The sequence below is a fragment of the Carcharhinus amblyrhynchos genome, chromosome 10 (assembly GCF_965287045.1).
Source record: "Carcharhinus amblyrhynchos chromosome 10, sCarAmb.v2.hapA, whole genome shotgun sequence".
NCBI lineage: Eukaryota > Metazoa > Chordata > Chondrichthyes > Carcharhiniformes > Carcharhinidae > Carcharhinus > Carcharhinus amblyrhynchos.
The window spans coordinates 88,879,135-88,905,801 of record NC_137333.1 but is presented as its reverse complement, the minus strand read 5'-3'; the positions used below and the strand labels follow the sequence as shown (position 1 = coordinate 88,905,801).

Below are 26,667 nucleotides of genomic sequence, written 5' to 3'. Positions count from 1 at the left end.
GCAGTTCAAAAGTATTTTATTGTCCTTTAACAATGTGCAAATTCTTTCTGCAAGTGTTGATATGCATTTAATTAAACAAAACCACCACAAGGTTTAAAAACCTACATGTTAGGATCTGAACTTGTACACTTCTTTAAAAATACAGCCAAGATAGGTAACCCTATGACAAGGCTGTTGTGACACACACATTCTTATCACTAAAAGCAATTTCCCTCCCATCCTGACAACTGCAACATTTGATTTCACATGAGGCAATTAAAATATTTTATTTTCTTAAACACATCAGCACTGATTAAGACGATATTAAAAAAGGGACGTGCACATTTTAAAATGTGGACCAACCCCTGCTTAGTAACATGGTCCTTGTGTCAAAACTTTGGGAGTATTTGTATAAATAAAGAGCAGACATACAGATGTCCCCTCACTCACCCACAAACTGCATTTCATTAAGGTGCTTTTGCATTCCAAAAAAACCTTTATTCACTTTATAAAAATACATTCACACAAAAAAAAACAATTTAGGAAAAAAGTACCTCAATTTAAGAAATAAAGCCAGCAGCAAGATTTGGCGCATTATAATAAAATCGACCAGCGATTATGAACATGTTATCATCCTTTAGAACAGAATGCTTAAGAAATCCATGCCCTTTGTCATGTTTATACAAATTAATTTCAAAAAGGTTAGAGAACATTAGGAAGATTCCCAGGACTGCTTAACCAGCATCATGGCGCGTTTCAACTGTTCATAAGTGACAAACATCACCACATTCCAGGACCCCAGCCGTAGGAAAGATGGCATAAACCTGTTATAGAATAAAATAATCAGTGTTCAACTGAAAAACAGAAGAAACCTCCCAAAAAAAAGTCACATTAACACTGCAATGAAGTTTGTGAAAATCCCCTAGTCACCACACTCCTGCACCTGTTCAGGTACACAGAGGGAATTTAGCACAGCCAATGCACCTAATCAGCACACCTTTCAGATCATGGAAGGAAACCCAAGCATTTTGGAGAGAATGAGAGGCTCCCACAGATGGTGACAACCAGGGAAATCAGATCTGGGCCCCTGGCACTGTGAGGCAGCAGTGCTAACCACTGAGCTTTAGTGGTTGGCACTGAGGCAGCAGTGCTAACCACTGAGCTTTAGTGGTATGCAGATTGGCCTTCTATCCTAGAAAGCAGACTTGGATACAAGGAATTGGATATGGAATATGATGAGTTATGAAGCAAAGTTCTGGGTTCAAGTGGATAGAATCAGTGACTGTTCATCAGACAGTAAAGAGATCACTCATGAGTTAGGGAGGTAAAGAGTGTGAGAATGTGCAAGGACAGATATTATCTGAAATGAATCAAAACAGGAGGCTGGATATCAAGAACAGTTAAAAGGAAACAATCCATGGATCTTGGAGGGAGAATAAAGTCAGTTATGGGGTGGCAGTCAGAAAAAGGCTCAAATGGACGATGATTGGGATTAGGGTCAGAGTAGGATTGCCCTGGAAGAAAGCAAGCCATTGGCCAAATTGGCATGGGAGCCAAGGGACTTGCTATATTTATAGGTTGATGTGAAAATGGTACAAGACTTTATGGGATTTTAATCCCAAAGTCTGCCTATTGTTCACATTCTCAACATTTAAAAATCAACAAGTATTACCCTTTGTAGAAAGCTGTGAAACCCTCCTTTGTTAACATGATTAAGGAACAGTTCAAGGCACTTCTGTATTGGCCAGGGGGAGAGTTCATGTATCTGGTCTTCACAACATCGACGGGTGAAGCTACAATGGTTGTGCAGAATCCAGCACCAAAGGCAGCACAGAAGTGACATGGAAGGTTATCTGCAAATAAAACCTTAAATTATGTTGTGCTATTAAAGTTTCAGCCTTTATATATTTAATCAATGGGTGTCACTTACCAGTCAGAAGATTATATTTTATCAGTGCATCCTTGATCAGATCATAAGTCACCAGTTCTGAACAGTTGACAACAGAATTACGAACAATATTTGGTAACGTACCTGCCAAACCAACAAATGCTTTAGGTGATACCTAGATTGGCCTTTTCTCAATTCTATTACATAACTTTACTGGGAAGTTTATTCAGCCCATGCTGAATCATATTAAACAACCATTTAACTGATAAAGAAATGAAACTGCATACATATTTATAAAGCAATTAAAAGTTGCGTGTTATCTTCATGAATTCAACAGTAAATGTGGGAGAGAGGTCACAAGTTTGGTAGTGAAACTAGCCCTCCCTTGCTGCCAGGATTCTCCAATCTCCCTACAGTTAATGGAGATTTGGCTAAGAGCCAAATTCTCCATCCTAACTATCACTGGCAGTGGGATGTGAATAGCCAGAGAATTCCAGCCATAATCTCAGAAGAGGAGACCAGACCCATAAAATATTTCCAGCATTGCTGGATGATTGCCGATTTCCAACATAGTACTTTGCTCTCTCAATCTAGAAATTCATCCCATATTTCACTCCCACTCTTACATCAACTAGGATTTTTAAACTCAGTTGCTTCACTCCCTAGAGGGAGGGGGAAAACAAGGCAGAGCTTCTCATTAGAGAATTCAGTCACTTCAGGGACCACTCTGACTGGCTAGTACACACCAATAAACGTGCCCCAAACAGAGTTCCCATTTTAATCTTCAGGTGTTAAATAGCACAACTATCTGGCACATGGAGGTCTTGTGTTGCAGTGGATAACATCCCTGCCTCTGTCCAGAAGCTCAGGGTTTGTATCCTGCCCCAGGACTTGATGGTCAAGGAAGGTACATTCATAACATGGTCAAAACAGATAGAATGTGTCAACCTGCTCATTTTTCAAAACATGCCACTGACAGGCAGCAAGAGCAGGAGAGACTCCTGGTTAGCCCTGCCTAACGCAGAGTGGCACCTCTCAAGATACAATCCCCTGGCATTGTGTTCCAGGAATTACCAGCTAGGGAAACAGACAAAAGTCCACCTTAGGTGTGGGAAGAGAATTAGACTCCACCACATCAATAATCATGTGAAATGCAGACCAGCCAATAGCTCAGCAAGTTGATTCAAAAATAATTATGGTTGAGACCGTCACTGACCTTTCCATAATCCAGGAAGTCCTTCCTCCTTAGCGATTTTTCTGTAGGCATCAATAGTCCCAGTGTATCTCTTACTCACACCAGTTAGGTTCAATTGTGCTTGAAACCTTACTTTCACCACATCTGTTGGCTGAGCCATGGCGACTGCCATAGCACCTGTTGTACATCCAGCAAGCAAACGGTTGGCAATGGTAATGGCTGCAACAAAACAAAAACAAAAAGCAGAGAGATTACATTAGAGTGCAGCAAATAGAAATCACTTCTAAAAAGGAGAATGGGGCAAAGCTGTGCATTGGGTGTGCGCAAAGGGCAAAAAAGTTAATCATATGGGAAACAGGTGCATTGGACCTAGTTACTTGCGTGGAGGAAAAATACCGTGCTGTAGCTTGGAATTATAGATTCATATGGTGGAGATGGGGAAGTTCAGGGGTGGGGTTGGTGATTGTGGTGCAGTCAGCTCATTGTATCAGTGCTGCCTCAAAAAGAAATCCTCCAAATAGTGCCTCCCCATCATCCATAGCCTTGTAAATTTCTCTTTCAAATGATGCAAGCAAATACTTTTTGAAATTTACCAAGTCAGTTTTCACCACCTTTTTTAAAAAGGTGCACATTCCAGATCATAATTTGCACAGGTATACCCACACCCTCCAGGGCATCTGCCAGTCACTTCAATTCAGGGTTACTGCCTCTCCTTTTGGATAAAACACTTTCTTCCCATTGACAGTCAATATTTCTCAATTTCGAACAAATTCCTCAGTAAACTGCTTTGCTCAAAAAAAGGGAGACAATTCCAATGTCTCTGAACTCACTTGAACCAAAGTCTCGCATCCTCATTATCAATCTGATCTGCACTTAAACTTTATGGTGTCTCAAATTAGATACTATATTGTCAAGACCTAACCAATGATAAAAGTTTTTCTACTCAATACCTTTATTTATAAAACCAAGGATCTTGTAGAATCATAGAATTCTATAGTGCAGGAAGCCATTCAGCCCATCAAGTCTGCACCAACCACAATCCCACTCAGGCCTCATCCCCATAACCCCATGTATTTACCCTGCCAATCCCCCTGACATTAGGGTCAACTTAGTTTTGCCAATCCACGCAATCCTCATCTTTGGGCTGTGGGAGAAACTGGAGCACGTGAGGAAACCCACAAAGACACAGGGAGAACATGCAAACTCTACACAGTGACCCAAGCCAGGTCCCTGGCACAGAGGCAGCAGTGTCTGCTATCATGCCACCCTACCTTAACAACTCACCTGGCCACAAAGGTGTGTAAACAGAGGGCTCTGCTCCTGCACATCCTTTAAAATTGCCCCATTTAATTTCTATTTCCTTGCCTTTGAAAATGCATCACCTCACTTTATGACTCAATTTGTTTCAATAACCTATGTCCTCCTGAAGTCTGCTCCCATCCTTCTCACTTGTTTCCTACTTTGCATGTCCAATAAGATGTGAGAATGCAGAATTCAATGCAGTTTGTTGTGCACCTCATTTTTAGCCCGCACCAGTGGCAATGCTAATAGAAAAAGGGGGCCAAATATACAAGTCCTCCATGGGGTGGGGGGATTTGACATTCGGCAAGCCCAGAAATTTCCATGTTTTATGTCCAGATGTGTCCCCCAAAGAGTACAGCTCAAATTTTACTTCACCAGTTCTATCACAGTTAGAGCAAGGAAACAGGCCATTAAACAAGTTGAGTCTATGCCATAAGCTAGTCCCAATGACCAATAGTCCTCTATACCAATCTTACCCATGTAATGCCCAAATGCTTTTTAAAAAGACAAAAAATTATATCCACCTCTGGCAGCTTGTTCCAGACACTCACCACCCTCTGAAAAAAAAAATTGGCCCCTCTTCCCCTTAACCCTATGCCCCCTAGTTTTAGACTCCCCTACCTTTGGGAAAAGATGTTGACTATATCTATGCCCCTCATTATGTTATAGAGCTCGATAAGATCACCCCAAAGCCTCCAACTCTCCAGGGGAATAAATCCCAGCATATCCAGCCTCTCCTTATAACTCAAACCATCAAGTTTCAGTAACTTCTGGTAAATATTTTCTGCACTCTATTTGCTAATACCCTATAATAAATGTGAACAGAACTGTACACATTATTCCAAGCGTGGCCTTACCAATGTCTCGTACAACTTCAAGAAGATGTCCCAACTCCTGTATTCAACGTTCTGACCAATAAAATCAAACCTAAACATCACTTAGGCTCACTGCACAGCTCGATTGATGGAGAAATTAATGGGTACTCTGGTAGGGGGTGTCCAATGGGAGACGCCATGTCCCACTATTAGCCAGCACCTATCTCAAGTCAGAATCCCCCAATCAGCAAGATGCTGACCCACAACAGGCAGAGCCACCTGCTTCAATGGGTATTTGAAACTTAAGTGGATGGAACCCATCACACCAGGCAAAAAAAAAAAAAATGACAACTGACTGGCAAGCTGGAACATCAGGAACATGTACTTGGCACTAACAGATGACTGAGCTGGGTTGATAATATGTGCAAGACAGCCATAGACTCAGAAACCGGCCCTTCGAGTCGGCACTGACCACAACCCCACCCCCATATCCCTACACATTTACCCACTAATACCAGGACACTAAGAGGCAATTTAGCACGGCCAATCAACCTAACCTGCACATCTTTGGACTGTGGGAGGAAACCCATGCAGACACAAGGAGAACATGCAATCTCCACACAGACAGTGACCCGAGACAGGATTCGAACCCAGGTCCTTGGAGCTGTGAAGCAGCAGTGCTACTGTGCCGCACAATTGCATGGAACTTGTAGGCACTTTGGACACTCAGCCCAAGAGACCAGGCCTACTTGAGTGTTCACTTGGCACGGGAGCTGCTCAAGGCTGAGCAAGATGTATAGGATTTTTTGGGAAGATAATGACGCCAGTGAAAACAAGGGCAGGGAGGTCATCACCAATCGGAACATAGGAGCAGGCCCTCGTACTGAGCCTGCTCCACCATTCAATACAATCAAGGCTGATCTGGCTGTAGGCTCAATTCCACTTTGCCACCTACCTCTCATTCCACTCCACAGGAGTGTCTGTTAAAAATCTGTAATTCAGCCTTGAATAAGTTTAATGACCCAGCTCCTGCCACATTCTGGAGAAAATAATTTCAGAGTAACAGCCCTTAAGAAAACCTCAACTCACGTCTTAAATAGTAGAGTTTTTAATCCTTAAACAATATGTTCCTAATTTTAGTCTTTCCAGGAATGCGAGCATCCTGGTATCTACTCTGTCAATGTAGATCCTCTCTCATTCCTCTAAACAGTTGGGCGAGATGGGCAAAACAAGTTGAACTCAAAAACGTAGGATGTTCTACACCAGCCCTGTTCAAGGTGGGGGCCGGACAACCCCCCCCCCTTCCACAGCTCCCAGCACCAGTTTCCAAACTCCCAGTCAAAGGGTGAGTTTCAACGCAAGATTCTTCATGGACTGTTTCCCTCCTATTTGCCTCAGTCTCTGACTGGAGGAGTATTGGGGTGTGTGCAGAGTACTGCCAGGCCAAGGGAAGCCAAACAACAGCTTCCGGGTATATCAGGCCCAGAGAGGGATAGGTAGATACTGGCCTGATGATGCCACAATGTGTGGATGTGCGAGCGAGAAACTGAATGAAAGAGTCTGCCAGCAACACATGCACCCACCCACACACTGACCCTCAATTATTCAATTTAGACCAAAAGACATAGATGCATGACTGCTTATAGCCAAAGATATTCTATATGGTGAATTAGTCAATGGTTAACAACTCCAGGGCATTCAAACCTCCACGAATACCTGGAGGTGGGATAAGATGGTGGACATTGTCAATGGCTGATGTCCATGACTGACTGCTTGGAGAGATACTGGAAGTTGGCAAAGAAGGTCCAGAGAAGGCCAGCCTGTGAAACCTGCACCTTCTCAACCCACGTGGCAGAAATGGGGTCATGGCCACAGCAGAAAATGCTCACAGTTGACCACCTTGATGCAAAAATCAAGACAAAGGGATAGAAAAACTGGAATACACTGTCCTACAGATACTCACTGTCAGCTTCATTAGCATAGAATTGTTTGACAGAATCATAAAGTCCAATGCGCACTGATGCAAAGCTCATCTGACGTTGCAGACCGGCCACTAAGCCATTGTAGAGACTTCTCGCACCTTCTGTCTTCACAATTGTAACCATGGTACCAAAGACGCCTTTATACTTTGGAGAAGTCACACTGTTGATAGATTTGGATTCTCCTTGAATCTGCATGGTGAACAGGATTTAATTTAGATTACCCTTAATGCAGAGTTTTACTATTAAGTTTCTATAATCTTGGTTGTTATATGTCGTTTGTTACCCGAAAGTGTAATACTCAAGCTTTCATTACTTGCTTCTGGAGAAAAATAAACATTTCATGAATGTTCCCTCCCCCCACCAGATAGTTATTCATTTCTGGTCAGTTCCTTTTCTTGTCATAAGATGAAAAACCAATACTACAGTCAATGCATTCCCTACAGTTACCTTTCTGTTTCACTCAGCAACAAAGTGTGTTCAATATTGATGAAGATTGCACAATATCCCACAAGCCAACATGGTGCTGCAGAACTTGCTTTCAGCCACACTTATTTGACAAGGAATTTCAGTCCCCACTCAAAATCATGCAGCAATGTGGAGAATCGTACCAATAGCCATTCTATGTCAGAGTGTAGGGCACAAATCTTGACCAATACTAGTCCAGTGACCAAAGTCATGCAAGGATAAAGGCAAATGCCAACAAAAGGAAATAAAATTCAGAATGGACTTTAAGTGGAAGCAATAGTGGGTTTACACTGTTGGGGTCCTGTGCTCATCCTCACACCCCTTCCCACACGGTGAAGCCATTTCCCTTCCTGTCTGCCCATCCCCACCCCACAGAATGCAAAAGACAAAATCGAATGCTGCTTTTTTAAAAAGAGCCTGTAATTACTAAATTGAAATCCAAGCCCATTCAAGTCAGAATAATAAAGAATCATCAGCATCTTGTAGTTCCCTTCCCCTTTTACAGTCCACTTCTTCTTGTTCAACCTTTTCAGGCAATGCGGTATCTCCAGAAATTGGCAAGTCGTCAGATAACTCCCCCATACTTTGGGTGTTCGAGGATGAATGTGCAGTTTGTGCACTGCTCAATAATTTAAATCTTCTAAAGTAAAAGTGACAAGCTGTCTTCTTGTCCAGCTTCACCCCCTTGCCTTGCTTTTGACTGCCAGATTGATAGTGTTGCTTCCTGATTTTAATGAACAAATTTTTTTGAAGAGGTTTCTTCTTTTGCTCTGCTGAGCCTGGAGTTTCAAGTTGACCCTGCTCACTCAACTATCTCATTGTTGCGCTGGTGCTATGGCTGCCTGGCTATGGTATGGCCTCAGCCGTCCAGCCCTGGCTAAGGCTCAAATTGCTCCTGCTCACTCAATGACCTTGCTGTTCTGCTGGCTCACTGGCCTCCTCATCTCACCCTCAGCTCATAGCCCAGTTTGAGTCACCCCTCTGCTCTCCTTGATGACCACCAGTGCACCCTTGGCCCTCACACCTTCCCCTCCAAAGTCACCAACCTGTCAAATGATATCGCAGTGTTTTCCCACTCTAAGGGTTTCCACCAAGCAGAGCCCCCTCATGGGTCAGGGCTTGTGCCTAGATACAAATGAATTTCATTAGTAGTCTGCCTCTGTTTGAGAGATATTCCATCCTCTCTCACCAAGACCTACCAGTACCGTGAAGATCTTTTTGATAGACTCTCCAGACCTTATCGTGAAGGTAACTGATCCAACTCTCCCATAACCTGAGGCAGAATAGCTTCCATGGAAGGCAGAAAGACCTCGAGCTAAATATGTGCCTCTTCACCTTACAAAACAGGAGCTGCTGAAGAACCAGTGAAAAAACCAGTTACATTTCTTCCGATTAGGATTGGGAGAGGGGGAGTGAGAGAGAACAATGTCACCCTGGCTGCTTTCAGAGACAACTGACTTTAGTACTCATGGAAAATGTAGACATGTAGTCGACCAACAAGGATGCATTGAGAGCACCAATGAGAAGGTTACAGAAATATTTTGGGTAGAAAATGCCCCTGGTTCTTGTCAGACTGCTAGTTAAAGGAATGTATAGCATAAAAGGTTATAGATAGATGGCTGTTAACAGATGTGATAGGAATTTTTTTTTTTAAAAATGAAAGAACAAGAGATGCTGATGAGGCTCAATTAAAAATGCTTTATTTAGGAACATTGCAGTTTGAGTATGGACAAAAAGGATATTATAAACAGTCATGAATGCTCAACTTTTATAAAATGATGTTTAAAAATATCTCTAACTCTTACAGGTGGGGAGCAAATTCCTGGTAAACCCTTTTCAGTTTGGAGAATGTGATTCCAGGTTGCTATGGCAATAGGAGTTGAGAAGGGACAGAAACATGATTAGAAACTCATTGAGGTGTCGAGTTGCTGTTGACAGAACCTGAGGCTTTTTGAGCAGGAAATGTTGCTGCAGAGGAGAAAGTTAGAACTGGCCCTCCCAGAAACTCTGTAGGAAATTACACTATCTTTTAGTGTATAAAAGGAGGCCATTCAGCCCACTGAGTCTGCACTTGCTCTCTGAAAAGCATTCTATCTAATCCCATTTTCCCGCCTTGTGCCCAAAAATTCCTTTTTGCAATATCCCAAATCAAACCCATCATCACTAATCTCTCAGGAAATTTGTTTGACTCCCAACCACTCACCGATTGAAAAAATATTTCCTGATATTACTTAAACTATAAAGATAGGAGCAGAAGTAGACCATCAAGTCTGCTCTGCCATTCAATGAGATAATGACTGATCTGATTAGAATTGTCAACTCTGCTTTCCCACTGGCATTGTCTCACAGTGGTTAGCACTTCTAACTCTTAGCACTTGGGACCCAGCTTTGATTCTTGGCTTGGGTCACTGTGTGGAGTTTGCATGTTCTCGCAGTGTCTGCATGAGTTTCCTCCAGGTGCTCCAGTTTCATACAACACTACAGCACAAACAGGCCCTTCAGCCCACAAGTTGCACCGATCGCATCCATACCTACCAAGCCACAGAACTATCTGTAACTCCCAATCCCATGTACTCATCCAGAAGTCTTTTAAAAGACCCCAGTGAGTTCACCTCTACCACCACCGACAGCAGCCAATTCCACTCACTCACCACCCTCCAAGTGAAAAACTTACCCCTAACATCTCCGCTGTACCTTCTCCCCAGCACCTTAAACCTATGTCCTCTCGTAGCAACCATTTCAGCCCTGGGAAATAGCCTCCGACAATCCACCCTATCTATTCCTCTCAACATTTTATAAACCTTTATCAGGTCACCTCTCATCCTTCGTCTCTCCAGGGAGAAGAGACCTAGCTCCCTCAACCTAAGGCATGCCTCCCAATCCAGGCAACATCCTTGTAAATCTCCTCTACACTCAATAGCTTCCACATCCTTCCTGTGGTGAGGCGATCAGAACTGTGCACAGTACTCCAACTGGGGTCTGACAAGGGTCTTATAAAGTTGCAGCGTTACCTCCTGACTCCTAACCTCAATCTCTCGATTAATGAAGGCCAGTACACCATACGCCTGCTTGACCACATCCTCCATCTGAGGAGGATTTGAGCATCCTATGGACCCAGACCCCAAGATCCTTCTGCTCCTCAACACTGCTAAGACTCCTACCCTTGATACTGTACTCCTTCATCCCATGTGGTCCATTTTGGCAGGACCAAACACATTTATCCGCATTGAAGTCCATCTGCCACTTTTCCGCCCAGTCTTGCATCCTATGTCACACTGCAACTCCTGACATCCCTCCAGACTATCCACAACACTAACCTTTGTATCGTCGGCAAACTTACTAACCCACCCCACCACTTCCTCATCCAGGTCATTTATGAAAATGACAAACAGCAAGGTCCCTAGAACAGATCCCTGGGCCACTCTACTGGTGACTGGCCTCCATGCAGAAAAAGACCCATCCACAACCACTCTCTGCCTTCTGCAGGCAAGCCAGTTCTGGATCTACAAGGCCAAAGCCCCTTGGATCCTATGCCCTCTCACTCTCTCAAGAAGTCTTGCATGGGGGGACCTTCTCAAATGCCTTGCTGAAGTCCATGTAAACCACATCCACCGCTCTTCCTTCGTCAATGTGTTCAGTCACATTTTCAAAAGAAAATCAGCTAGGCTCATAAGGCACAACCTACCCTTGACAAAGCCATGCCGACTATTTCCTCCCACAGTCCAAAGATGTGCAGGTTAGGTGGGTTGGTCATGCTAAGTTTCCCCTTTGTATGAGGGGGATTAGTAAGATAAATACATGGGGTTACACTAGTAGGTCCTGGGTGAGATTGTGCAGATTCGATGGGCTGAATGGCCTTCTTCTCAGAATCCCCACTGTGCCCCATTTGGTCCATCAAGTCTGCATCAACCACAAGCAGATTCTGCAGAGTCAGATTCTAATCTACCCCCACAACCCTTACTCTCAGGTTTATCTTCCCTTTTGGGCATCTTTTGTTGACTTTCGTCTGGCTTACCATATTGTATGGTTTTTCCCCTTTCAGTTTAATGCTAAACCTTAACACCCTTAGTTAATTTATCCCCTTCTCCTTTTGCCCATTATTTTGGATCTTTACCCTCTAGTTCTTCATGTACTCTGGAGAGAGAACAGTTTCTCACTATTTGCCCTGTCTGTACCCCTCAGGATCTTTTCTCAAGGAAAAAAAGATGAGATCCAGCCTGTCCCTCAACTATAAATAATGGAGAAAACAGTTTTGCCAAAACTAACTGAAGTTGTTAAAGGGTTTGGACACAGGAATCTCAAATTCTAATGTCAGAACAAGTGAATTCATTGAGATGTGCCTTCCTGCTGCTAACAGGATTGGGGAAACTTCAGGTGGGGTGGAACAATTGTTGAAGGACATTGCAGTCTCAATATGTCAGAACCTGGTGAACTTCTGCCAGAGAACTGGACGTGACAGAGATGGCACCTTTAATTCAATATCTGCCGGTGATATGGTGTAGACTGGCTATCTCGGTTCATGCAAAAGACTTTGTCTATTGCTCGATACTGAGCTGCCCGTTAATATTTCATTGACAGGAGTCCAAAAGACTGAAATTTTGTCCTTTCCAATTTCCCTGCAGCACCAAAAGTTTCTTCTAAATAAATGAAAATACCACAAAATCATACCCTTGGACAGCAAAATGATCAAGTTCCACATATCATCTCAAGTATGTATCGTTCCCCCAAAGTGTCTTAAAATCCCTCAGTTATGCTTTTCCTTCATTGAAAGTCAGCAGGTTCTTCAATAATACAACACATTTCTTCAATTCAGACTTTTGAATGGACCTGATATTAAGCTGATCTTTTTAGGGGAGGAGAGGGTGCAAACTATAGCCTTATAGACCTATGTACTCTGAACAGTATGCTTTGTCTGTATAGCACACAAGAAATAATACTTTTCACTGTGTACTAGTACATGTGACAATAATAAATCAAACCTCCTTCCTTGTAGTCCATGACTCTGCCCCGTCCACACACATTCAAAATGCGAAGCACTCGTGAAGTCTCCTGCCCGTCAGACCTGAACGTATGGATTGCACAATTGGCTGAAGTGCTTCATTGCCACTACACCAAGCACTGCATAGGGTCTGCTTGTGCTCTCGTCTTATCAAAACAGTTCACTATTCCAGGATAGAGAAAAGCTGGAGATTATTCCAAAAGCAAACTCTCTTCCCTCAATACCAGGAGCCCACGGACCTTCTTTAAAGGAGATTAAATCTATCACTTCACTGTATTGCCAAGCCTCCCCTTTGTTCTAGTTCTGAACTCACAGCTTTCAGTTTCTCTCCTACAACTCCCTTCATCCCATCAAGCTATTCTGGTCTAGGAGATCTAGCCTATCCTCCCTAACCTATTCCCACCAATTTACTAATCAGCTGTTCAGAGTCTCTACAGTGCAGAAGGCCCATACAGCCTGCACCAACAACAATCCCACCCAGGTCCTATCTCTGTAATCCCACACATTCCCCCCGACACTAAGGGACAATTTCAGCATGGCCAATGCACCTAATCTGTACATCTTTGGAATGTGGGAGGAAACAGGAGCACCCAGAGGAAACCCATGCAGACACGGTGAGAACGTACAAACTCCAGTGACCTGAGGCCGGAATCGAACCCGGATACCTGGCACTGTGAGGCAGCAGTGCTAAACACTCTGCAAACCTTTCTTCTAGCACCTGGTGTTAGCCAATGTAAATGGCTCTCTTCTCACATCTGTCCCCCCCACCCCCCTCCTCAAAACAAGCCACTTTTTCCATCCCCTCTGCCCATGAAAACTACAATTCCATTTTCAACTTCCCACTCCTCTCTAAAAAGCTGATCCCCCAGAACAGTGCTCATTTTTCCACAAATGCATGTTCCTGCCCAGTCCCTATCACAACACTAAAAAGGCTATTATAGCAGAGATGATATACTCCCATGACAGTATGCAAAGTGCTCAATTCCTCTAATCTTTGACTGCACCATGTTACAACACTTCTTCTACAGGCCAGCTGAATGGCACTGTTCTCATCCAATTTCACTCTTACTTACCCAGCCAAAGAATCTTCTGCAATCATTCTAATCATTCCCTCCCCATCGTCACTGGATTCCCCCCAAGGAACTATTGTTGGTTCCTCATTTCTCTAATTTTTCCAATCTTTGCTATTGTTTTAGTTAATCTGTGTCCAAATCCCTCCTTCATACCAGAGCAAACCAATATAAACAATAACAAGTTAGTAGCCCATTAAAAGGACAGTGAATCCAAAGGCAAAACAATGTTTTGTGGGTTGATGATGCACTTTAACCCCTGTAGCACTCACTAGTCATAGAAGATCTCATGCCAGACACCACCACCTCTTCTTCTCTAAGGAGACCTACAGAGGCAACTATGGAAGGGGCAGACAGTAGGGTCAAAGGCCCCTCAACCACCTGTTACCTGACCCTGTTCACAGCCATCTTGGTCCAACCCAGGAAGTCTCTCTTTATATGTGCTCAAGGTGCTTAATCAATGCCCTTAAACTGTGAATCCATGCCACTAATGGACATCCCTGGTCTTCAAATCAAAACTTTGAGCATAAATATCACAAAATGGATTTAAGAGAAGCAATTTCATATTTAGTGCACATCATAATACAAGAGGTCTCTCTTCTGCAATATAGTCTTTATTTTTACTTTTAAAATCAGAAAAGCCAATTCAAATCAGGTCCTCATCTGGGGACCACGATGGGAATAAAACAAGATCCAGGCTGACAAGACTTTGCACCCCCTCCCAAGCTTGATCTAACACATCATCTTAGCCAAAAATAATCAAAATGGCTTTGAAAGAATTGCACTAGGTGAAGCCTAGGTTTAAGTTCATTGGCTACCCTGATCCTTTATCTTATCCTAGGAAAACCCACAGTCATGGGCATCAGTACACCCCCAGTGCAATGGGATGACCTCACCCCTTGTTTGATCATGGTTTCACCCATTTGTCAAATTGCTAACACAAAGTGACATTGAGGAACCCTCAGTTTAATACTATAGCATGTCACCAGAGTGAATGTGCATCGTGGACATTCCTATGCAATACCTGAAGAGCTCTCAGAATCTTCAGTCTTGATGAATGCCATTTTCTCTGCACAGTAATACATTCAAGTGTGCAAACAAAAAGCATCAAGTTGTCCTTTCCAGGGCTGGCAGCCCATCATACTGCAAAAAGTTAAAGTTCATTTATTGTCACAAATAGGCTCAAGAGAATTTAGCATGGCCAATGCATCTAACCAGCACAATCTTTCAGAATGTGGGAGGAAACTGGAGCACCTGGAGGAAACCCATGCAGAAACAGGGAGAACATGCAGATTCCACATAGAGACCCAAATCAGGAATCGAGCCTGGATCCCTGGTGCTGAGGCAGCATTGCTAACCACCGTGCCACCCACATGAAAATATTTTTGTGATTATTCCCACAGACGAATGAATAATCATCTTTGCATGGGCTGTTGGTGCCAGAGAAGTGGTCAACTTTTGGTTGATTGTTGAAGTACTCTTCTTAGGCAATCAACGCAAGATTCTTCTGAGTCAATTGCTGCAGGGACTTACAGCCACAATATTCATGCCATATCTTTGCACATTATCTGTAAACTCTGTCCCCAGTCAGAAATTTAACCAATTCTCTCAGACTTTTCCTTATCCATTTTTCTGTGAATTTCTATCATCCTTTTTGTCCTCACACACGTTGCTGTAGGAAAATCCCGAATCTGGTTACCTGGTCTATAAACTGCAAAATGAAAAGAGGTGCCTTTGCACTACAGCTTCAAACACATGGCTCCAAATGTCAAAGCAACAGAAGACTTACAAAGAGACATGACAGCATCCTCCAGTGAGGAGCCTTGTATATTCACCAACAACCACATGCAGGTCTTTTAATTGGATTTCAATCTGTGACCATTACCTGGCTCTTTATTTTAAATATTCTGATTAGGAAGGTGTTAGAAAAGTCAGGTATTGTTGTTAGACTGCGTTTGCTAATGCCACAACATTAGGTGGAGCACTTCTTGCACATGCAGAGACAGTGCCAATTAGTGAATCTAATTTGGGACTTTATCATTTGTAACTAAACAGTCATTAGGCTGAAGGAGTAAATTAAAACAGAATGCTGGAGGAGCAAGCCCCACCTACAATTAAAAAAAAATTCAGTCACGCCACTGGCTTCTTCCCATTAACTATGGGTCACAAATGACATCTTACACGACTGAAACTATTCCTTCGACATGTCAACAGCCTTTGATGCAGCTGTGCAAACCATCCTGACTCTTAGACCTCTCCTGAACTGTAGGCAGAATATCACTTGCAATGTCTGCTCGTACTTGCATCATTCCCTCTAGTGTCACCCAAGGATCTATCCTTGCACCCACCCACCTCTTATTTTTAGCCTCGTAAAGCTGCCCCACAGTTCCAAAAGCAGAGTGCTAGTTTTCACATTGTCACTGACAGCTCTTTCACCATCAACTTCTCATGATTCCCCCATTATTGTTAAATTAAATTGGACTGTCTATCCGACATCCATTGGTGAGAAGTCTTACAGTCCCCACTCCAAACTTTGTTCCCGAATTACTGATTCCATCTCTCTCCATGGTAACAGAGATTAAACCAAGATAGTTCACAACTTCCTGCCAAATTCGATCCAAGACACTGACTCCAATCACCAAATTGCCTATTTCCCCCTCCACAGTCCCAGCCTCATCTGCACCTAGAATGTTCATAGAATCCCTACAGTACAGGAAGATGACATTCAGCCCATCGAGTTTGCACCAACCACAATCCCACCGAGGCCTATTCCCGCAACCCCAAGTTAGTCCCCTTGAGACTAGGGTCAGTTTAGGGCCAATCAACATAACCTGCACATCTTTGGAGTGTGGGAGGAAACCAGAGCACCCAAGAAACCCACGCAGACATGGGGAGATTGTGCAAACTCCACACAGACAGTGACCCGAGGCTGGAATTGAACCTGGCACCCTGGCGCTGTGCTAACCACTGCCATCCAGAAGCATTTATGCTTTCAACACCTCTATAGACTTGACTATTCCAAAACTCTCCCTTCTGGTCCCCAACACTATCCTTAAACTTCCCAAATCTCTGCTGCCCATGTCTGAACTCAAAGTCCTGATCACCAATCACTGTGCTCAGTGACTTGTATTGGCTGCCAGTCAGGTAATGCTGTAGGCTCACACTAAATTTGTTTTAAATGCCTCTCAAATCTGTCATTTTATTGATTAACAAGTTTGCTCAATTTACTAGGACCTTAGTAGCTGTTATGCATTTCTCCCTTTCAAGGAAACCTAATAATTAAGTGTTCATGCAGTCAATTAAATCCATAATGGGCTTGTCCCTTCTGTGACTATGAGGCACTGATGCTGAAAACTATCCTGGACACTCCCTTTCTAAGTTTGCTCAAATCCAAACATCAAACTCCTCCTCACTCCACCTTTTTCAAATGTTTGTCTGGTCTCCACATTTATACAAGCTGCCATCTGGACATAACTCTTCCTACAATCTCAACTCCTTTTCCATAAATTTTCCACTGCCTGCTTACTTCTTGTTGTCAGAGTCCTAGAGGTTTATGGCATGGAAACAGGTCCTTCAGCCCAACTTGATTATGTGCCCTTTTTTAAAAAATATATAAAATCCTAAGCTAGTCCCAATTGCCCACATTTAGCCCATATCCCTCTATACTCATCTTACCCACATAACTGTCTAAATGCTTTTATAAAGACAAAATCGTATCCACCTCTAGCAGCTTGTTCCAAGCACTCACCACCCTCCAAGTGAAAGAATTGTCCCTCTGGGCACTTTTGTATCTCTCCCCTTAAACCTATGCCCCCTAGTTTTAGGCTCCTTTGGGATAAGATATTGACTATCTAGCCAATCTATGCCCCTTATTTTACAGGCTAAGATCATCCCTCAGCCTTCTACACTCCAAAGAAAAAGTCCCAGTCTATCCAGTCACTCCTTATAACTCAAACCATTAAGTCCCAGTAGCATCCTAGTAAATCTTTTCTGCATTCTAATTTAATAATATTCTTTCTATAATAGTGTGTACAGTTCTGATCACCCTAAGTGTGGCCTTACCAATGTCTTGTATAACTTCAAGATGTCCCAACTCCTGTATTCAATGTTCTGACCAATGAAACCAAGCACACAATGCTTTCTTCACCACTCTGTCCACCTGTGACTCCACTTCTGAAGAACTATGAACCTGTACCCCTAGATCGCTTTGCTCTGTAACTGTCCCCAATGTCTTATCATTAACTGAGCAAGTCCTGTCTTTGTTCAATCTACCAAAACCTAAATCAAACTCCATCTGCCATTCGTCAGCCCACTGGCCCAATTTATCAAGATACCATTGCAATCTGAAATAACCTTCTTCACTGTCTACTATGCCACCAATCTTGGTGTCACCTGCAAACTTACTAACTATGCCCCCTATATTCTCATTCAAATCATTAATACAAAAATGGCAAATAACAGCAGACACAGCACTGATCCCCGAGTCACACCGCTGGTCACAGGCCTCCAGTTTGTAAAATAACCTTCTGGCTGCTGCCATCAAGCCAATTTTGCATCCAATTGGCCATCTCACCCTGGATCCAGAGAGATTTAACCTTATGCAACAATCTACCATGTGGTACCTTGTCAAAGGCCTTGCTAAAGTCCACGTAGACAACATCAACTGCACTGCCCTCATCTACCTTCTTGGTTACCCTTTCAAAAAAAAAACAAGTTGTATCTTCTCTGATCATTAAACAAATCCTTCCCCTCAATCATTTTCCCCCCCCATCTCTTCAAGCTCAATTTGCATCCACAGCTCAGTTTTGTCCATCTGCTCAGTTTTGCTAAAAATACTTATTGCCTAACCTCATCCCATCCAAAAACCCAACCCAGTTGTTTAGCTCTAATTTTCCATTTGTAGTGCCTAAAGGATCATCTATTTTTACATTGTACCTAAATCTTGAACAAGGTCATGGTATATGTTGGTACTAATGACATAGATAGAAAGAGTGATGAGTTCTTGCATTGAGACTCAGTGAGTTAGGCAGTAGACTAAAAAGCAAGACCATTTGGGTTGCAATTTTGGGATTACTCCTAGTGCCATGTGCTAGCAAGCACAGAAATAAGAGGATAGTACAGATGAACGTGTGGCTTAAGAGTTGGTGCAGGAGGGAAGGCTTTAGATTCCTGGATCACTGGGACCATTTCTGGGGAAGATGGGACCTGTACAAGTGGGAAACTCTACACTGGAACCAGAATGGGACAAACATCTTTGTGGGACATTTTGCTAGTGCAGTTGTGAGGAATTTAAACTAATTTGACAGAGGGAGGGGACACAGACTGTTAACAGAATAAGGGCATGGAATTATACAAGCAAAAAAAACAAACAAGTCAGAGGGAGTGCAGCTGTATTAAGTTTCAAGGGAGTAAGGCCAGGTTAGACAGCCTCTATTTAACACCAGGAGCATTGCAGGTAAAACAGATGAGTTAAGGGCAATAATTGGCACGTGGAAGGGTGATATTGTAGCCATAATACAATCATGGTTGAAGGAAAGGCATGACTTGCTGCTCAACATTCCAGGATATAGAATCTTCAGGCAAGACAGGGGAGGAGGCATTGCATTATTAGTTAAGGAGTCCGTTACTACAATGAGGAGAGAGGACATCTTGGAGGGGCATCAAATGAAGCTGAGAGAGTAGAGCTTAGGAATAAAAAAAGGCAGCCATATTGTTAGGTTTTATTATAGACTCCCAGGTAATCAGAGGAATATTGAGGAGCAAATATTTGCTCAGGTTGGGGAGGTGTGTAAAAAAAAAGGTTATTATATTAGGCAATTTCAACTTTCCCAACATTAACTGGAATAGACAGTGTTAAGGGCAGGTTTCTTGAAACATGCACAGCAGAACTTTTTAAAATCAGTATGTGGAAGCTCCAACAAGGCGGGGGTAGACAGTGCTGGACTGGATTCTGGGGAATGAAGCCAGACAGGTGACCGAGTTGGTGGTGGGGGAGTATTTTGGTGATAGCAATTATAACATGGTACAATTTAAGCTGGTTATGGACAAGCAAATAAACAAGCCACAAAAAATCTAATGGGGGTGGGGGTGGGGGTGGGGGGGGGGGGGTGGTGGGTGCTGGCATTCAAAAAGGAAGTGCAGAGGGTGCAAGCCCAGCATGTTCCTTCTTGGGTGGTGGATCAGAACAACAAATCCAGAGTTCCAGGAATAACCAAAGATATTCAGGATACAAAATGAAAAGAAAGGCTTTTCAAAAGTACAAGGGGAGCAGATCTGTGGAGGTATTAAATGAGGTATACAAAGCACAGGGCGGAGCTTAAGAAATAAATTAGGAATGCAAAGACAGAATATGAGAAACCTCTGGCTAGAAAAGCAGAGAAAGTCCCAAGATACATTTCACAAGTATATCAATGGAAAGAGGATAACAAGGGAAAGAGTAGGATCTGGTGGAAGGGGGGCAATGGGTAAAGCCAGAAGATATTGAATGTTGAATGAATATTTCATATCTTTCTTCACCTAAGAGAAGGAGGATGAAGATATGGAACTCAGACTGAGGTTCCTGAGCAAATTAACATAGGGAAGAACAAGGTATTGGAGGGGATGGCAGCCTTAAAAGTGGTTAAATCTCCAGGTCCAGGTGAACTGTATCCTATGCTGCCGTGGAAGGCAAGGGAGGGGATTGCAGGGGGTCTGACCCAAATTTTCAATTCCTCTCTGGCCATGGGGGAGGTACCAGACAACTGGAGAACAGCTAGTGTGATTCTGCTATTTCAGAAGGGTTGTAGAGATAAACCAGGGAACTATAGGCCAGTGACGCTCACAATCGGTGTTAGAGAAACTTGTGAAGGAGATCATCTATCTCCACTTGGAGAGGCAAAGCTTGATCAGGGATTGTCAGCATAGCTTTGTCATGCCTAACAAATTTGATTGACTTTTTTTTTGAGGTGGTGATCAGTGCAGTTGATGTAGTTCATATGGAAGACTTGTAAAAGAAGGTAAATTCATGTGGGATAAGGTAATTTGATGAATTGGATTCAAAATTGTCTCAGTTGTAGAAGACAGAGAGCAATGACACAAGGCTGCTTTTTTGACTGGAAAGGTGTCCAGTGGCATTACCACAGAGCCTCCTATTATATGTTATTTATATAAATGGCATTGATGATTAAGGGGGTTGGTGGGGTTAGGATTAATAAGTTTACAGATGATGCAAATATTGGATGGGTGGTTAACAGTGAGGTGGGGGGTGGGGGTGCGAAATCTTGGACTACAAAGACAATGTAGAAGGAATGATCAAATAGGTAAGTGGCAGATGGAATTTAACCCTGAAAAGTGTGAGATGATGCAGTTTGGAATGAGTAATTTGATAATGAAGTATTCAATGAATGGTAGGATGTTAGAAGCGGCTGTGAAGCAAAGGGACCTTGGTGTGTTGTCCACAGATCTCTGAAAGTGGAAGGGCATGTCAATAGGGTGGTGAAAAAGGCATATGGGACACTTGCCTTTATCAATTGAGGCAAAGATTACAAAAGAAGGGAAGTCATATCAGACTTGTGCAGAACTGAGGCCACAGCTAGTGTACTGTGTGCAGTTCTGGTCTCCATGTTATAAGGATGCAAGCACACTGGAGGCGGTACAAAGGAGATTCACCAGGATGCTGCCTGGGATGGAACCTTTAAATTATGAAGAAGAGGTTGGATGAGCTTGGTTTGTTCTTGTTGGAGCAGAGAAGACTGAGCAACAACCTGTTTGGGGTGTACAAGATTATGAAGGACATGGACAAAATGGATGAGATGCAGCTGTTCCCCTTAGTTGAAGAGTCAATCACGAGGGGATTTAGGTTCAAGGTGAGGAGGAATGTGTCACGAAAAAAAAAGGGTGGTGACAGTCTGGAATGTGCTGTGTGGAAGGGTTGTAGAGGTGGGTTGCCTCAAATCTTTTAAGAAGTGCGTGGATGAGCACTTGGCACATCATAACATTCAGGGCTATGGGCCAAGTGCTGATAGATGGGATTAGGAGTTTCTAATTGGCAGACTCAATGGGCCTCTTCTGTGTTGCATGATTTTAAGGTGCATCTTATTGGACGAAGTGTAACTGGATTTTTAAACAGCACTAACTTCATAACTGTTGTTGAATACTCACTCTGCCTAGAAAACTAATTTTATGGCAATTAAAATTTATCCATCTTTAATATTTTAACCTTTAGAAAAACAAATCACTTCCTTTCTGTAAAATTAAATTGAAAAAAGGAAAATCAATACTTTTCATGGCCCGATTTTCTGTCTGTAAGGATACATCAAAGTGACTGGTTGCATGTCCTGATGCTATTACTGTTGTTGGATGCCTGGAAATAGTCTGACATTGGAAATAGGGTATAACAAGGGCCACATCACTAGATCATTGCCCAGAGCAAAGGTCAGCACTACTCTATTTTTATTCAGTCACCAACTTCAAAATGCAGATTTAGTAGGATCTTTGATTCCCACAGTAGTGTATTTCTCCATTTGGAAAAATCTACTGCTACAATCTGTTATTACCACAGTGATGATCAACAAGGAAAAACAAACGTTTGCAAGCAGCATAGTTAGCAACGTTTCCATACATTTTAATTTTACCTGCAATCTCACTTTGGTAGTATCAAGAGGGAATGTAACAAGATCAGCTACGCAGGCTGCTGTACCAGCACCAACAACTTTCACACAACTTGTCGGAGCGACATCTGTCGGTTTAAATCCAACCATATTGAAGTGCAGCCTTATTCCAGATGCTTGGGAAATTTACACTGTTCTCCAGCCAAACCTACAAGGGAAGGCAACATTAATAAACAAACTAATAAGAATACAATTGGCAATTTGACATTGTTAGTGTCCTAAGTAGGCTTACATTAACACTGCAATGAAGTTACTGTGAAAATCCCCTAGTCGCCACACTCCACACTTGTTTGGGTACAGAGGAAAAATTTAGCATGTCCAATTCATTCAACTACATGTCTTTTAGACCGTGGGAGGAAACCAGAGCAAACCCACCACAGACATGGGGAGAACATTCAGACTCTGCATAGACAGAGGGCAGCATGGTGGCACAGTGCTTGGCATTGCTGCCTCACAGCTCCAGGGACCTGGATTTGATTGCTGGCTTGGGTCACTGTGTGGAGTTGGCACATTCTGCGTGGGTTTCCTCCCACAGTCTAAAGATGTGCAGGATAGGTGCATTGGCCAACCTAAATTATCTCAGCGTCCTGGGATGAGCAGGTTAGAGGGATTAGTGGGGTTACAGGGGAAGGGCCTGGGTGGGATTGTTGTCGATGCAGATTTGCTGGGTCGAATGGCCTCCTTCTGCACTGAGCCAGGAATTGAACAGGCAGCAGTGCTAGCCACAGTGCCGCCCCAGAAGGTTAAAAAAGACCATGCCCTTCAATTCCCCATTCCACCTAAAACCATGTGATCTCCTGGGAAAGGCACAAAAACCCAAATAAAATCTCAGGTGTATTGGGGAAGTATCTCAATATCCCCAGGGGCAACCACTGACTTGGAATTTAACTAGACCAACCATAGTGGGCCAAAGGCTGGTATTCTGCAGCAACAGACTCACACAGACTTCCAGTGTCTATCTACCATTATGTGGAGATGCCAGCGTTGGACTGGAGTAAACACAGTAAGAAGTCTCACAACACCAGGTTAAAGTCCAACAGGTTTATTTGATAGTAAATCCACAAGCTTTCAGGGTTTGCCCCTTCGTCAGGTGAGTGGAGACTTCTGGTCTCTGACGGACTGTTATATGCTCTGTCAGATACCAGAACTCTCCACTCACCTGACAATGGGGCAAACCCCAAAAGCTTATGGGATTACTATCAAATAAACCTGTTAGACTTTAACCTGGTGTTGAGAGACTTCTTGCTGTGTCTACCATTACCCAGGCACAAGTCAGGAGTGTAACAATACACTTCATTTGCCTGGGTGAATGCAGTTTTAAGAAACTCAACACCATCCAAGACAAAGCTGCCTGCTTAAACATTCACTCCCTCCACCTTTTGGGTACCATATACCAACCACAAAGATGCATTGCAGCAATACAGTACCCTCAAACACATATCCTTATGGGGAAACATGGGCAAAAGATGCAAGTTTCACTCAAAGGCACATATTGGAAATCGGTAATGTCCTTAACATCAGGGGCACAAATTGTGGTGGTTCAAGAAAGTGGCTCAAGGGACACAAAGAAAAGACAATAAACACTTGTCTCTCCAACAACCCTACATCTCAGGGGTGAACAACACAAAATGGTCATTCCTGGTCCTTATCTACATACTAAAGCGTAACCCAGATATTTAGTTTAAAACTATAGTTATACTGCAGATTGCCAAAAGCCAGCAAATAAGATTCTTTGGCTACGGATTGGATTGTAGTTAGATTGTGCGTCAGACATGGGCATCACTAGCTGGCCTGCATCTATTGCCCATTCTTAGTTGCCCTTGAAGGGGACTTGAGATTTGATCACATTGCTGTGGCTCTGGAGTCACATGTAGGTCAGATCATGTGATGTTGGCAGATTTCCTTCCCTTAAAAAAAAAGGACATTAGTGAACCAGATGGGTTTTTCCGACAATGGTTTCATGGTCATTGATAGATTCTTAATTTCAGATTTTTTTTATAAAATGGAATTGCTGTAGCAGGATTCAAACGCAGGTCCCCAGAACATTAGCTGAGTTTCTGGATTAATATTCTAGCCATAATACCACTAGGCCATCATCTTCTCCCTTTTCTGTCTTCCAAGTGTGCTTTGTGCACATTCCAGTTTAGAATGTATTAGCGTTTTCGGGGAAGCAGGGATCCATGCCTTCTCCAGATGACTTAAGTTATGCACATCACTGAAGGATACCTCCTCAAGAGTTACAAACATCACCAGTGAAATATTTAAATGTTAGCCGATTTTAGTCACCGCTTCCAAAGACCAGTGGCCATGAGGCAAACGAGCAACAAATTTATAAACTTTTTAACCAAACGAAAAAATGCTGGAAAAACCTTTTTCCTCACAGGTTAACAAGCAAATTTGACCTAACATTTACCAAATACCCATTAATGGGGGGCGGGGGCCGCGGGACAGGTGGAGAAAATATTACACTAAGATGCGTCTGGACAAGTTATGATTGTCACAGCTATACTATACAGTTTAAAGTCAACATTTGATACTAGTGACATTATTAACAAAATACAAACGTATTTGATATTGGCGACATTAACAACAATAACAGTGTACAAATGAGCAGGTTATGTACAAGAGATTAATGAAACATTTAGTGGAGCATTATCAAATAATGATCTCCCTGATTCAGCTATCCAAACGGAAAACACAAAATTAAATTCACTTTCTTACCTGATGTATATAAAAACAAACGGAACGGTAAATGCCACATTTAAAAGAAAAACTATTCCAAAAGAACTAAATTTCCCTGAACTTCTTCCGCAGCCAACTTGTAAACAGGCTGTCCCGATCTCTATTTATACATGTTTATACCAGGGCGGGACATTCTCAGGGACTGACTGACTTCTTCAAGTTCGATTCAGCGTCTCGCATTGCCACTTCCATCAATTAAACGCCGGTGAAGGTACAATCACCCGATCCCGTGGGACAATTAGAACCTAAAAGACTGCAAAGTGAATCAACGACCCAGAACCAGTCAAACTGGGACCCACACAGTCTGAAAGGAGGGGAGGGGGGGAATAAATGATGTGATTTCCTTAACCGTCTGCGTTGAGGTTTGGAAGATTCACTGTTGACCTATTCTGGAAAGGTTTAAAAAGTAACATAAGTTCACCACTCTGACAAGTTTCGATTCAAATTGATTTTCTGCCAGATTTTTTAAATTATGCAATACATACTCGCAAAGGGCGTGTATACACATATGGAGAGGGAAGATAACAGTTGAAGTTAATGATGCCCTCCCACCTCATTTTAATGTTTGGTATACTTTCCTCCGTGTTTATGTGAGTTGAAATAATTTGTTTAATTAACCTGTACATCCCATTTGGATTCCACATTGGTGATTAAATCCAATAACACATTGAAAAGCACTGCCTCCTTGTTAAAAAAAATAACACATTGAATTTTGACTTGCGCTGGCGATGCTAGAATGTATGATCCCTCTGCGAATAGCCCTATCAGGAGGAATAAAAAGGATCTCATTCAGTGTAATATCAAGTAATAGACAACGTCTATCTGCGTTTTCCAATTCCTGTTCTTCGTGTGTTGGCTCTGTATTTTTCACAATGCCTAGGAATAAAGTTTTTGAATTTTGTAGAACAGCTGTAGAGGTTGCTTGGGGTTGAAGCTTTTAATACTTAGCATCTGAAAACAAACCTCCAACACTTATCTCCCGGATTCAGTTTCTAGTCGCTGGCTGGTGATGCCTGAAGGGATCACAAGAGGCGTCCAAACCTTTCAGCGTCCAGAATTTCCTAATTTTATCAGCCAATAGTTAGAGGAGGTGTGTCCCCTTTACATCCGCTTGGAGAACATTGCATCTGGCTGCCAATGTGGGCTGACATTTTTACTTGAGGAACTTGGCTGGAAACCAAACCAAATGTTAAGGATACACAGTGAATGGCAGGACCCTGAGCACCACTGATGTGCAGAGCTGTTCTTGAGTCAGTTGGTACCTGGACAGACTTTTGTATTCCCCCCACAAACAGAAGTAGGTCTGTGGGGGTTATGTTGACTGCTGATAGGCAAGGGCATCAAGGGTTATGGGGAGAAGGCGGGAAAGTGGAACTGAGCCACTTCAGATCAGCCATGATCTTATTGAATGGCGGGGCAGGCTCGAAGGGCTAGATGGCCTACGCCTGCTCCTATTTCTTATGTTCCTTCTTAGGAGAATTAGCAAGATAAATACACGAGATAAGAACATAAGAAATAGGAGCAGGCGTAGGCCATCTAGCCCTTCGAGCCTGCCCCGCCATTCAATAAGATCATGGCTGAT

The 26,667-nt window shown here is 42.9% G+C and overlaps 1 protein-coding gene across 2 annotated transcripts; it reads right to left on the bottom strand.

The window, feature by feature from the left end:
- LOC145349153 (dicarboxylate carrier UCP2-like) lies at nt 1-25,505 on the bottom strand. 2 transcript variants are annotated; one of them, XM_080197548.1, is made up of 7 exons: nt 25,065-25,505; nt 22,308-22,491; nt 7,143-7,350; nt 3,084-3,281; nt 1,910-2,011; nt 1,652-1,832; nt 1-803 (listed from the first exon to the last, which is right to left on the bottom strand). In XM_080197548.1, the coding sequence occupies exons 2-7, from the start codon at nt 22,431-22,433 to the stop codon at nt 692-694; spliced, it is 927 nt and encodes a 308-aa protein (XP_080053674.1). In that variant the 5' UTR covers nt 22,434-22,491; nt 25,065-25,505; the 3' UTR covers nt 1-691. The 2 variants fall into 2 exon arrangements, with proteins under 2 accessions (XP_080053674.1, XP_080053675.1); XM_080197549.1 differs by lacking the exon at nt 1,652-1,832.
- Nucleotides 25,506-26,667: the final 1,162 nt, after the last annotated feature.

What these genes read in the sequence shown, in the direction of transcription:
- LOC145349153 (XM_080197548.1), bottom strand. Translation starts at nt 22,433, where the DNA reads ATGGTTGGATTTAAACCGACAGATGTCGCTCCGACAAGTTGTGTGAAA. An exon ending in CTACCAAAGTGAGATTGCAG is followed by an intron (nt 7,351 to 22,307) that starts GTAAAATTAAAA and finishes TTCACCATGCAG; the next exon opens with ATTCAAGGAGAATCCAAATC. An exon ending in CTATGCTAATGAAGCTGACA is followed by an intron (nt 3,282 to 7,142) that starts GTGAGTATCTGT and finishes GTTTTGTTGCAG; the next exon opens with CCATTACCATTGCCAACCGT.